At 34.3% G+C, this 15,439-nt stretch overlaps 1 protein-coding gene across 1 annotated transcript; it reads left to right on the top strand.

Moving 5' to 3' along the window:
• Positions 1 to 898: 898 nt before the first annotated feature.
• LOC147070658 (brachyurin-like) lies at positions 899 to 12,435 on the top strand. Its single transcript, XM_085948835.1, has 6 exons — positions 899 to 1,103; positions 4,968 to 5,241; positions 7,072 to 7,170; positions 8,927 to 9,066; positions 9,673 to 9,723; positions 12,175 to 12,435. The coding sequence occupies exons 1-6, from the start codon at positions 927 to 929 to the stop codon at positions 12,292 to 12,294; spliced, it is 861 nt and encodes a 286-aa protein (XP_085804961.1). The 5' UTR covers positions 899 to 926; the 3' UTR covers positions 12,295 to 12,435.
• Positions 12,436 to 15,439: the final 3,004 nt, after the last annotated feature.

The raw sequence follows: 15,439 nt of genomic DNA on the forward strand, positions 1-15,439 counted from the left end.
TACTAAATAAAATGAAAAAGCCTTTTTATTTCTTACAGATAAATAGTAAATGACAGTGAATTTACTATATCTAATGTAAATATAACCTATAATTATATCTGTTATGTATATATATTATATATATATCTATCTATGTATATTAGTATATTTTAAAAATTTTGTATAATACATATATATATATTAAGATTTTAATTTTGTATATAATACTGATAAATAATGTTTATATATTAAACAGTGCTATGTAACGTTTATATAGTATATAATATTTTTGTATTTGTAACTTAAATAATATTTTGGTTTGTTTGTTTGTTCGGTTTCTAAGAACCCCTCTTCGGGTGAAGGCCTCCTCCAAAGAAAGAAATCCCACTGGACTCTGGGATAGATGCCAGGTTTGTTTTATTGCGTGGATGTATTTTCCTTTGGAGGGTTATGGTCGTGATTTTCCTCGGTGACCAGACTCTTCTCTTCAAATTCTTAAGAGTACTACTGTTTAGAAATAATCCGCATAAATCCGCAATAATAATCTAAACTATTCTAAATGGTGTAAGAATAAAACAGAATAAACATTTAAAACTATAACCATGTTTCAACTCTATATATCAGAGCCTTATCTGGTGACACCGACGTGTTGTCACGCATTTCATGTTCTAAGTTATCTAACTCATGACTCCGGAATAGCTATAAACCATTTTAAAACTTAGTATGAATATTATTCCATTTCAGTGTAATTATTAAGTTTAAAATATGAATACGATTAAATGGTTGGCCGCAGCAGTTAGATGACAATCTTGGAGAGGTACCAAAGATCCAAAATTTCCAAACGATAAACTGAAAAATCCTATATCCGCAGATAAGCCACCTGTATAAATAGCAGCTTCTACAAGCATCCCACATTCTGTCGTGTTTGTGAAGTCAGATACCTCAAGATGAAGGTCGCCGTGGTCTTACTCTTGTGCGCTGCCGCAGTTTCTGCGCATATTCCCACCATCAACAGGTTCATGGTTCCATCTGGAATGCAGAGGTTCCAGAACCTCCTCAAGGCCTTTGAGAACGCGAGGATCGTTGGAGGAACGGAGGTTGTGCCACACTCCAGGCCCTTCCAGGTATTTATTGACTTTAACTGTTTAATATCTCACAGGATTATTCTTGTGCACCATATTATTATTAGTATTCATATTATTATTAGTACAGTATTATCTGTTATTTATTATATTCAGCGCTCGAAATGGAAAAGTTTACGAACCGGAGCGCTCGACAATTTTCTGGAGATATTTACATAGGTATCAAATTGTATGCCTACTTTTGTTGTTAGATTTTTGTTGTTTAGCCTATCTAGCTCAAATGGTCAAATTATTTTTTCCACAAGACGGAGTGATAATTTTACCGGGTTCACGAACCGCAACGACGCTCCGGTGCGCTCCAGTCTATTTCGAGCCCTGATTATATTCAAATAATGATAATATAATCCAAATTCAATGAAGATTGATTTATTTTACATATAGGTAGTTAACACCCACGGTGGCCGCGTGGCTTAAGCGGCGGTCTATAGTATCGAGGGTCCCAGGTTCGAATCCTGGGTCTGGCAAGTACACATATTGTTTTTCAATTTGTGCATGAGTCAGAGTATGGACCTAATAGGTTGAGCAAGTGGCTGACATCCATTTCTCGTAAAAATAAAATCTGTTGATACAAACCTCCACCCTGTGGAGGCCCATATTATGATCCTATTAGGATCGGACATGGTCAAAAGAAGAAGAAAGTTAACATTACAAATTATAAATTCAAGACGTTCACAACATGACAAAAAATATGAAAACAAGTATCTAACAATATTTAACGAAACCAGAATAATAAGATGTGTAGGTAAATACAACAACATCTAAAAAGATGATCGAGTGATCTAAGTAGTCCATATTATTTAAGAACATATAATACCAAACTCACCTCACGCAAGTGGAATATATCAATACAGAATGCGGGGTAGTTGAAAAAAATTATTACCCTCCCTATAAACATTACCAATGGTAGGTTTGTTTTCAATTTTGGGAGAACAAACAACTGATGCTTTTTTGTTTTTTTTTCTAATACGCGTTGTTCGTGGAGCATTGTAGACAATAATGTTCTAATTTTATTAGATCCTAACCTAACTTAACCTAACAAATAATCCAGTTTATCGGCTATTTTCAAAATTTGTCTGACGCCGGCTTCCTGCAAACCGACAAGAACCGTGTTTTATTTAGACATGAATTTCATCTCAGTACTATACGACCCAAAGAGATTGGACGTTCTTTAATATACGACCATTTATTTCCGATACAAAATTTCACGGTTAAATGTGATACGGCGAACTGCATACGTATAAATTGCCAGACATGGTCTTCAAATTATGAATGTTCAATAACCATAAAAATAGTTTATCAGTATGTACCTATATAAAATGGTATCAAATATTTGTAAACATTTGTATTCTACAACGTTTTTATTATGTCGTATTCTTATTTGTCCGGTGGTTGTTTATCCAGTACAAATCTTGCAATCGATTTTTAACTAACTTCCCGACTAGCTAGACATTTGAAACTTTTATAATATATATGATCACGATGCCAATGCATTTTTTTAATACTTTTAGCCATCTTTAAGTAGAATTGAATTCATTTTCAGTTAATTCTGTTTTGTATGAAAAATTATTTCGGAAGAAATCCGTAATCCAATCCATTATTATTGGTTGCTTGAGGGGTCTGGGGTCCTAGCAACTAAATTATTAATATATACGTGCGTTACTATGGAAATCAATATAACATGTCAAAATGACAATTCAGTATTATTTTCTATCAAGTACAATTATTTTGATCGTTTAAGCTAGTCAAGTCATGTTTATATGATTCAACAGAAAATTTAAAAACGTTGTATATAAAAAGTTCTTTTTATCTTGTAATTATTTAGATTGATAGCTATTTTAGGGTTGATAAATAATAGCTAACACTATTACCGAGATTATTAATATGAACCTATTGATCGTAAAATTAATATTAATAATAATATGATGTTTTGTAGTACCTATTTATTGACTGATTAAACTTTATCTCTAACCTCACTATTTTCTGTACTATTTTTATTACAGGGGCGGCTCTACCTTAAAGATTCATAGGGACCATCCCCACATCGCCATCATGTCAAAAATACACGTCCGATATTTTTATCATTGTCATAATACTCATAATCATCATCATCAGCCGGGGTCAATCCACTGCTGGATGAAGGCCTCCCCAAGTTTCTTCCAACTCTCTCGGTCCTGTGTCGTTCGCTGCCACGTATTTCCGCCGAACTTTACCAGTTCGTCAATCCAGCGGCCTTTAGCTCGACCCTGTGGCCGTTTCGTGCCCCTTGGGTACCACTGGATGACGGCATTTGTCCAGCGGCCGTCCTTTCGGCGAGCAATATGCCCCGCCCATCTCCATTTCAGCTGTTTGGCAAGGTCTATTACATCGCGTACTCCTGTCTGCTTCCTAACCCATTCGCTTCTCTTAAGGTCCTTTCGCGTGATGCCCAACATACACCTCTCCGTGCCTCGCTGTGCGACTCTTAGCCTTTGGACATCTCTTATACTCTAATACTCATAATATACCTACTTAATTTCATGATTAAATGAACTATCTAAATTATTTTATCCATCTAAACCCGTCACAATTTTATAGGTATATTTATTATTATTATACAAATAAACAAGGCAATGATTGTAAATGTAATAACCTAATAGCATAATGATGATTACGCAGTATTAAATTAATTAATTAAATTAAATACGCCTTATTTCAGGACGACACCTATGTACAAATTAAAAAAAGCTATGTCGTGTATTTATCGCTGACCGGGGTCACTCAGTCCCATCCCGTCGTATTGTTATCATATTTGTATAAGTAGCTTGGTACATAATGTATAATATGAGAAAGTAGGTAGATATTTAGAAGATATTTAATAATTAATGGCTAAACCCCACCACATAGAAAGTCATCGAGCCGCCTCTGCCTATCTATATAATATTATGTAGTACAAAAATATTTGTTTAATTTTATATATTTTGAATCTTTTGGTTATATATAAATTCAAGATAAATTAACTCGATTATATATTATATTATCAAACTGGAATAATATACTGATTTTTATAATATTATAACCCAGTATCTGATTAGAAGTAGTTGATAATTTTATTTTAATACCTCTTGATTGATTATAACTAATAAATTAATCAATTTAATACGAGTAAGTTAATTTAATAGGATCTTGATAGCAAAGATACGTATTTTTAAAAATACACAATTCAACAATACATAACAGGGAATGTCTTATCATACCCCTATTATTTGACCGATTTATATCAAACTCTTTTATTTACAATTTTGATTTAATTCGCGTTTAGACCAGTCCAACATTAAAAAAAATATATTAGGTACTTGAACACTCCCTCATTCAATATATTTAAATAATATTCAATATATTATATAAGTAAAGAATACATATTCCTAAAAAAACTGTGCAAAAATATTTGTGATCAAAACTGAAAACAGGGAAGCAATGTTTTCGTTGAATTTTTTTTTTTTTTTTTGACCATATCCGATCCTAATAAGATCATATGGGCCTCCACAGAGTAGATGTTTGTATTAACAGATTGTTATATTTACGAGACATGGATGTTAGCCACTTGCTCAACATATTAGATACATTCTCTGACTTCAAACACAAATTGAAAAACAATATGTGTATTTGCCAGACACAGGATTCGATCTCGGGACCCACGACATTATAAGCAGACGCGTAAGTCGATCGATCATTGTGGTCATGGCAAATTGTGGATAGTCAAGAAAGCGAACAAAAGGGGCGAATAGTATTAGATGGTAATAATGACACATATATACTTAATTACTTTTTACAGAATACATTAATAACGTTTTTGGTAATAAATTATAGGTTGGAATCATGTTGACCCTTCCCCAAGGAACCGCTTTCTGCGGAGGCTCCCTGATCTCCAAAAACGTCGTTATGACCGCCGCCCACTGTGTCTGGGATGGCAGAAACAACGTGACTGATTTCACCGTCGTCCTCGGCGCCCACAACATCTATGACGAGCCAAACAGCGTGAGGATCCAGACCAAGGACGCCACCATGCACCCTGCATGGAACCCTCTTCTACTCCAGAACGATTTGGCCATCCTCAGGCTGCCCGTTGATGTTGAACTCAACGGTTAGTTTTAATTATTTTTCTTTCACCCAGTCATTGGGGCATAGAGCAAGTGCAAGTTTACGCCTTTTCCATCAGTCCATCGCCAACTCTCTCTCATACCAGACATGCAGCGCGTAGATTGTTTTGTAGCACCGCTGCATGGTGAGGGAGGGCCAGCCGGCCACAGCGACGTTTAATTATTAATAACAATAATAATTATACAAATCGAAATTATTTCACATTACATAATTGTAATATTTTTAATTAAATTATTTTTTAGTCAACACAAGATTAAAGAATATAGCAATCTTTATTGACATAGACACTATGATTACTTCAGATACATACATTTATTAGAAATACCATTGGTCTAGTCTACACTCTACAGCTACACTAAAAAGAATAATGGTTGGAATTTGATGGATGCGGATACAAATCCCGCTCAGAACCAATAATACAATATATTTCTAACATACTTACCTGTTTCGAAGTTTTCTGAAATATGTATGTTTATTAACAAATACAGCAAATATTATTACAATTTAGCTTAGAATAACTAAAAGGTGAGTAAGTATCCACTCACCTTAAATATTATCAAATATTTATTTAGAATTTATGTTCAATTCTCAAATCTAATTTAATTTGAATATCGTAAATGTCCTTGATTTATACTAAGTAAATATTTTATTACCACGCTTTTATTAGCTCATATTCTTGTTTGTCCAGTACTAATTTTTTCTTGTGTGTCCAGTACATTTTTTTTCTTGTTTGTCCAAGATTTGTATTGGACGATTGAAGATTTTTAACTAACTTCCCGACTAGCTAGACATTTGAAACTTTTAGAATATATCAGATAATGCATTCTTTTAATATTTTTAGCCATTTTTAAGCAGAATTGAATTCATTTTCACTTAATTCTGTTTTGTATGGAAAGTTATTATTGTTGGTTGCTAAGGGGGTCCTATCAACTTAATTATTAATATATACGTTCGTTACTATGGAAATCAATATGAAATGTCAAAATGACATTACAGTATTCTATAATTATTCAGTATTTCTATCAAGTACAATAAAAAGTTTTTATTAATACATAGAATTGTCAAGTTTATATGATTCAACAGAAAATTTTAAAACGTGGTATATAAAAAGTTCTTTTTATCTTGTAATTATTTTTACTATATTTAGGGCTTGCGCAGACAGAGAGTGGTCGGAGTTCTGCGTTCAACCGACCGTTGACCGCTAACGTTCAGGGACAGCAGACAGGTGGCGGTCAACAATAAGCGTTCCATTTGTTTACAAACGTTGTACTGACACAAGCGCTGCATAATGCGAGACCGCTATATTCCGACTGCGAGTGGAAGTGAGAAAGCACCGCTGTTGCGTACTCACTCCCCCGTGTGGTTTCGCTCTATGTTGTGTGACTGCTCAAATTCCTATGTCGGGACTGGACGGGAGGTACGGCGTTCTTTGTAATTCCGGGCATAGAACTCCAGAACTCTAGCGTTCCAATTGACCGGCGCGGTCTGACCGCCGGCTGTGTACCCATACAGTATGAAGTCCATACAGTACAAAGAACGCCGAACTCCGAACGCGGAACGCAGACCGCCTGACCGCGCTCTGTCTGCGCAAGCCCTTATACCTTTTTTTAATTCGTTCAAATTACCACTTCGGCAAAGTGTTATTGAATGTTTTTTTTGCCATTATTGTTGGTCGACATGACGGGGTCGACCGATTTTCCTTTCGCGGAAATTGTTACCTGACGTGGTATGTAGAAATGGAAAAGAGATCCGGGTATAATAAATCAAAACATTATGTAATCCTTTATTTATAACAATTTATACAATCTTTCAGATAAGATCCAGACCATTGGACTGCCTCCACTTAGCTCCCTTGGAGACTCTTTCAGAGGAACTGAAGCAACCGTTTCCGGATGGGGAAAACCCAGCGATGGTAAGAATAAATCTAATTTTCATTTATATTTATACATTTAGATCAGCTGGGCCGATGAGTCATGCTTTCGTATTTTAAATTATTTTGGTGAGGTCATTTATTTATTTATTTAAGAATACAAAAACATTGTGGACATAACAAATCTAAATTCAAGACGTACACAACATGAGAGAAGAGAATATAGAAAAAAAAATATAATAACAATAAAAACAAAAAAAAATGAAATGAAATCAAAACATACAAGTACAATTTAATACAGAAAACTATAATTTTTGAAAATAAAACATACAATTTTATACAGAAAAATACAGTTTCAAAAACAAAATGCAAAGTACATCATGGAGCGCATTTACTAATCTTGCACCCCTCGCTAATGGTGCCTGATAGGCTTGACACGAGGAAACGGTTCCAATCCAGAATAAATCATGGCTGCGACCACGTAGGTAATTGACAGGCGCATGTAAATTCAAATTCATTAGGACACCAGGATTGGAAACCAACCCTCGCGATAACAAGCAAAAGTGTTTCAAGAGCAGAAGAGACCGACGAGATTCAAGAGAGTGAAAAGTAAGCATGCCTTGTAGAAAGGCAGTGGGAAAATAATCATCTGACGAATTATCGAAAGGAAAATAGTTAAATGTCTTAAAATAAAGACATCGAATCATCATGTGAGCATTGCTAGAATATAAGCATAGTGTATGGGTATTGGGAACGTACTCAAGAAGCGATTACGTACGATAAGTAGAAGCTGGCGAACAAGTCAGGAACATCAGTCAGCTGTGGACCTTCCAAACTTCGTATCCATCGGATTTAAAATATAAAAATCACGTTATAATCATAATTTATTCAATACATAATCCCTTCCTCCTATTTAAAAAATCAATACGACTATTTTTCGAAATGGATACGATTTATGCTGCAATTAAATTATGATCACGTCACGTACTGTCATATGCTGGCACGGCGACAAATTTAGTCTATGATTTTGTCACTCCGCAGAATATTTTGAATGATCACTATCTCTATAAATTCAATGATGGAGTGTGCCAAGTCTAATCTTTGAGTATTTTGAATTATTATGCATTATTCATGCTAATTTCAATTAATTTTTACAACAAACAAGTGTTTACAACACAGTTTAGTAACAAACAGTTTCTACGTGTGCGTACGTTAAAATTACTTGAGATATTGCAGCCATAGATAATATTTTAAACAGAACCCAACCTGCAGTCCATAGCTGATAATAAACGAAATACTAGACATAGATAATAATTTAATATAAAATCACTAAAAATAGAGAACACGAGATTTTGACATGAATCGAAAATGTGTAGGCATGTAGAAAATGATAAAAAAACATTCATTGAGTCATGCGGTTACCGATGTAGCGCGGAACGCGTGAGGTGACCTCATTGTTGTTCTGGCGATTTCGGCAGATTTTAGTAAGTGACAATGTTTGGTTTAAGGTTCAAAATGTGCTACGGAATGGGAGCATCAGTCTGAAGAAAAACGATATTACACACTTTTCGCCTTAGCGGCAGTTTACTATGACAGTTGAGTAATGAATGCATTCTCGGCTATGACGTCGGAATCAGTGCACCTGTCACACAAGGGCACGAAGTGTCCCAGTCACATAAAGCACCTCTGTATCATAAGATCCTGTCTTCTCACGTCCTCGAGCGTATAGCCATAATATGTAAATATATCTAAACCAGCCAATTCATGTCCCCTGACACAATGAATCTTGCTTTTACAGATGAAAACGCACTGGCTCCCGATCTTCGCGAAGTAACCATGAAAGTCATCACCAAACTGGAATGCAACATCAGGTACCTTGGAGTAATCAAGGAAACCCACCTTTGCACCAGCGGATCCAATGGAAAGAGCAGCTGCAACGTAAGCACTTGTTTATAATTATAATTAAATTACTACTAACTGTAGGATTTTCAATATCTATTGAGGGCATCTGGAACTGTCTCGAAACTCAATTTGTGAGATATCCACAACTGTCATGGACCAGTCCCGCTTCGTCCTTATATGCAAAATGTGCTTTAATTGAAAACGCCCAAAAATCCGTATATTGTAAGTACCTATTAAACCTGTAAGTTATTATGTCAGTGACAACCGCCCTTAAACATCGAGAAAAACTGCCATTTAACTATTAAAGAAAGTAAAAAAATGTCATAAATATATACTATAGAATATAGATCCACATAAAACCCAGGCGCCTGCTTATTCATTTTCCATAATGCTACTGGTATAATAGAGATACGTATATAAATTATAATATCAGGTGTAATTAATTGTAATGTTTTAGAGATTTTTGTTGTTGTTATGTTTCTTGAATGAGGACGGATGATTGGCAGCTTTAGGATTTTATCAGAGGAACGGCTGAATCTCTTGGAGCCGACCTGATGAACCAATATTCTTATAATCATTAGTAATTTTAAAATATAGAAAGTTATACTTGTTTCGCACACTTAACATTATTTTGCATTTCAGGGAGACTCTGGTGGCCCATTGACCGCTGATATTGACGGAAAGACAACACAAGTAAGTTTATTACAATACAATACATTTGATAATCGTCAAGCCCGCTACATATTGCAGACGTGGTCACCTGCAGGAAATATCCTGCCTTTTTGTGCTACTAGTTGCCTACATGGTAGTAACTCTGTGGATGCTTTCCAAGGAACAAAAACTAACCATAAGTGCGAGTGAGAAAGCATTCGGCACGCGTATTATCTCCACAATATCTATTATAATAAGATAGAAGACAAATGAATAAACAACTTAGTGAAGCGAGAAGTGAAGATGGTAAATATTGTATTAGGGCAAAACAGTAAAGTTACTTGTCAATATTTTATTTAATTTAGAAAAAATGGTTTATTATGTTGTGTTTAAATTTAGTATCCGTAGTGAGAAGCTTAATTTATTATGGTATAATATTTCGTAAGTTAGTAATAAGCAATTAATTTAGATTTTACTGTGCGTCATACATAAAGAAAATGGTTTCATATAACCGGACAATAGCATGTCTCTTTAGTATTATTACTCTGAGATGCTGTCTCTTTCTACTCCCGGATAAAAGATAATCTCACTAAAATTATTTAAATTAGCAGTAACCACTATACATTAAGGGCCGTATGTATGAGAATCCGAAATTCTTTATAAGCTATTTAACCGATTTTCCACCATGTAGCGTATAGCACTGTTTGTGACGTAACAAATCTGACGTCACACGTCATTCAAAATGGCTGCTTTATATGTCACTTTAAAATGTAATTCTAATAATGCATTCATCACAACAAACGTTTGCTTGAGGCCCTCGTTCATTTTGTAGACTCTGTAAAACATTTATGAACTTTAAAAACAGTTCCTACTCGTGCAGTTTATTCATTTCATTCATTCATCTAATCTTATTCCGTTTTGACATTTCATAATAGAAGTGATTGAAGTGAAGTTAGTCATAATATAACTGTATGTATTGCCACCAAATGGAAATGTTTACTGGGAATACTATATCCTTTTGTACAGTAGAATTATAAAATAAATGAGATTTAATAACTGATAAATTATTTAAAGTTCATAATAATTATTCATTTATAATTATTAAATTTAAATGGTACCGTTCGCACACTTTCAAACACATTTACAATTTCAAAATTTTAAATTAATGATCGGGGAATGAAATTTTCAAAGTTTGCCATTATATGGACGCCATGATACATTACGACGTCACATCGTGACATCGCTAATCAACGGATTACATTTGCACTCATGCATACAAATGAGCAGTATTTAGCGTATAAAGTATTTGGGAATCTCATGCATACGACCCTAGGCCTTTAAAAGTTAACTCTGCAGGTTTTCGTCAAATGCCTTTGTTATATTCAGTAAAATGTATACATATTATATTTCTTTGCAAGATATCCAATCATATTCATTTGGTCCAACAATCCAATTCAGTACATTATTTAGTGACATAGAAGCCTGCCCCATACCATAAAAAATAACAATCTATTTTAAATTTTCCAAATAATGAATTCAGGAATTTTGTTATGCTTTGTGCAATATTTTATACTCAGTTTGTAAGAAATACGCATCTCTTTTACAATTTGATATAATTTAATGACTTTGTGACTAGTCTTAACTCTTCGGAGGCCCCTTTTTAAATTATCTGTAATCTGTTGCGTCATTTGTGCAGGGCTCAAAATGGCCCGGAGCGCCGTTCCGGTTCATAAAATCCTCAAGATTATCGCTTTGTTAATTTAATGCTTAATTTGACCATCTAAGCTAGATATGACATATAATAAAAATCGAACACACTTATTACAACGTTTTTATTAGCTCGTATTCTTGTTTTTCCGCTAGTTGTTTGTCCAGTACAAATCTTGCAATCGATTTTTAATTAACTTCCGACTAGCTAGATATTTGAAACTTTTAAAATATATCAGAACACGATGCCAATGCATTCTTTTAATACTTTTAGCCATCTTTAAGCAGAATTGAATTCATTTTCAGTTAATTCTGTTTTGTATGTTATTTTAGAAAAATCCGTAAAAAGTAAAAGACTATTATTGGTTGCTAAGGGGGTGGTCCTAGCAACAAAATTATTAATATATACGTGCGTTACTATGGAAATCAACACGAAATGTCAAAATGACATTTCAGTATTATATGTTTGTTTTTTATTTACTTCTTATCAAGTACAAGTTTGAGCATGTTGAGCATAATAATTCAACAGAAAATTTTAAAACGTTGTATGTAAAAAGTTCTTTTTATTTTGTAATTATTTTCATAAAATACACATACGATTAATAAATTTATTAGTAAAATTATTTAGCGCTCCTGTTTGCGAAGTTTTCCAATTCGAGCGCTGCATTTGTGTCAGAGAACCGCGCCGCTGTTACTGTCCAATCTTCGGGTTATTGAATTGCAAAGCAGGCTCGAATATTGAATATGTTACATATTATAATGACTAATGTATTATTGTGATTTCAGATTGGTGTCGTCTCCTTCGGTATTGCTTTCGGCTGCGAAAAGGGATGGCCAGCGGTATTCACCAGGCTGACCAGCTACGTAGACTGGGTCTATGCCACTGCTGGAATCGAGGCTTACTAAGAAAGTGTTTTACTTACATCCAATGACGTCATTGCTTACATCAGACATTACCATACCAATAATATTAATTTTCTTATCAAATCATTGTTTTTTCTTATAGACTTATTCTTGTTTCAATATATCTGACTTCAATAAAAACTTAATAAAATTACGATTATTTTTTTCTTATTGAGTTGCCAAGAGCAGTACTTCTCAAATTGGGGAGCGCGGTCCCCAAGGGGGCCGTGAAGCTTCTGTTAGGGAGCCGCGATATATTTCGAAAAATCAAAATCATGATGTGATTACTGGACGTTTGATATGAATCAGTCAAAATCTCGATGTCGAATTTTTACACGATGACATTACTTTATCAGATATGGATATTGTAGAACTTAAGTCATGAACTTCGCCTCTTTCTTCATGACAAAAAAATCAGATTTTTCTTATCACTTTAGTGATGAAAAATGGATGTATTTTGCTTCATATTTGGAGGATTAGTGAATAAATTGAATCTTTTATCATAGATATCAATATTTTAATTCTGAATATCAAACTTCAGGCTTTCTAAAAAAACTTTCTTCGTGGTAAAAAGGTATTAATCAGGGAACTCAGAAATAGTGGGAACTGAAATACCCAACGGGTAAGGCGATAGCAGGTAACCGTCTCGAGTAAGGAAGAATCTGGGTTAAATTCACACACGTGTCAAGAATACGTTGTACGTCGAATACTACAAACTGCTCTCGATTTATGCATTTACGCTCATTTAATGTTGGTGTATTACACACACTATTGGACGTGCATAATGCGTGCTTCATTTTTGTAGGACACTAACACATTCAAAAACCCTGCTTCAACGTGCGGCGTATTGAATATAGCCTATCGGTATTCTATTTATTATCTGTTTTGTGTTATTAATCAAGGATGCACTGACATGTTTTCATGCTTGATTGAGAGTGTCTTACGACCAATGAAATATCACTCTCTATTTCGATTAAAAGTGTTATACTTGATCACATTGTCGAATCACAATGATTTTTCAACATATATTTCCCAAACTTAAGTGAATACCAAAAGTACAATAATTGCATAAGAATTACAGGATGCCAACCACATCCTCTGGGAATGTCTGAGTATGTGCTCCAAGCGAGAGGAAATGCTGTCAAGTCAGTCCAACAAGCTGTTGGGCCCATCGGTCCGTCCGACTTGGTTGCTACTAAGGCCAATTATCTTGCATTTAAAAAAATTGCGGGCGTGAAGACCTCTTCACATAATCTTTGCTTTCCGTATGATTAGCTTTGTTTTCTTTGTGATAGATACCTTAAATTCATTTTCTTTTTCGTAATTTCCATGTGCTTTTCTCTCCCTGGCACCTTTCATTAGAGTAAATTCTTTAAACTGAGTCAGAGGTCACCTTGAGCGTAGCAAGCTCAGTCTTTGGGTATTTTCTCTCAAGGTATTCCCAGGCAAAATTTAAATTGATTCTTCACATCGCCACTGTAGCGTCCCGTGATACGCTCGATTAAGACCGAGTGTGGTGCGGGGCGGGTTTTGGTTTGGAGGGATTATCTTTAATGTACCCAAATAAAAATAATTATTAATGAAGATGAAAGTGGTGACACATAATAATACTATGATTGATATTGTCATCTCCCTCCATTTACGAAAGTGGAAAGATACTGTCACTTTTATTCTTTTCTGGTTTGTCGTCTAGGTTCGAGACTGGGAGGTGGACAAATAACACACCGGAATTGTAGTCAGAGACGACGAGATTTTTTTACGTTAATATCTACCAATGGTTACATTTTTATAATTTCATTTATGCGTAGCGCGAGTTAATAATGTTTACTCTTTGACTGTCTGTAGCGTTCTGTCGCGTCAAAAAAAAAAACGGCCGCTTACGAAGCGATACCAATACGGCGTTGCCAATATTAAATTTTGGCGCCAAACATGTACAACGTTGCCGGCTTATTATTATTTATTTTCGTAATCAACCCTTACTATTTGTCGGCTTGGTACCGACTCGGGCGTCTCCAGATTCACAGAGACATCCCCAAATGGGGACCATTTGGGAGTGTAACAATATGATAAGTGTTTTTTTTTTTATTTAAATTTTTGTATCTGCTTGCTTTATCAAAAATATTATTATATGATACTCGTGCATATTATTACTATCGTCTTCAAACGTTGGTAACATTGAAAAAATATGCTGGAAGAAACTAAATACACACATGTTATGCAACCCTAAGACGTATGTACCCCCTGAATTCAAACCAAAGTGACGAATAAAGGTAAACACAATGATTATCTATTTTGAATATAAATGAATTTATTTATGAAGAAAATGTTGTTATAATCGTGTCCGGAAATTTGTACGTATGCAGTTCGCCGTATCACACTTCACCGTAAAATATTGTATCGGAAATTTATATGATCGTATATTAAAGACCGTCCAACCTCTTTGGGTCGTATAGTACTGAGATAAAATTCATGTCTAAATAAAACACGGTTCCTGTCGATTTACAGGAAGCCAGCGGCAAAATTTTGAAAATAGCCGATATACTGGATTATACTATTAGGTTAGGTTATGTTTTCATTCTTGAAGGAACATTATTGTATGCACGAACAACGCATATTTATTTCATCTCTTTTCGATAAGAAAACTCGCGGCGAACTGTGTTACGGTGAAATGTAATACGTACAATTTACATGTAATCGTTATAATGATAATTAATATCTTTATAAAAATTCACAATTTTTATTAAATTTATAGATATTTTAGTGACACTAAACTTAATTATACCATATAAAATTAGTCTATAATATATATTTCAAGAAATAAGTAACAGTTTAATTGGAGAAAGATTTCTTCATGACCAGTAAATTGTACGAATATATTTTAGCCGAAACATTGACAACGAACCGAGTGGTTATTTGTACGAATTTTAAAAACGCGTAGACTTCCATTCATTTGAAAAACAACTTTTATTTCAAGACAGTAGCCATAAGTGGTCGAATCTTACACAAAAGTAGATGTTTTATAACACTAGCGTATTTAATAAAAATCTATTTTTTGACAAAATAAGATTAATGAGTTTTACATGATAGACTGAAGATATGATAATAATTATAGTAAGTACTTACGACTGCTTATTTAGCTATATTTAAA

Source organism: Rhyacophila brunnea, unplaced genomic scaffold (assembly GCF_057557595.1).
Source record: "Rhyacophila brunnea isolate RB1 unplaced genomic scaffold, BYU_Rbru_1.0 scaffold_21, whole genome shotgun sequence".
Lineage (NCBI taxonomy): Eukaryota > Metazoa > Arthropoda > Insecta > Trichoptera > Rhyacophilidae > Rhyacophila > Rhyacophila brunnea.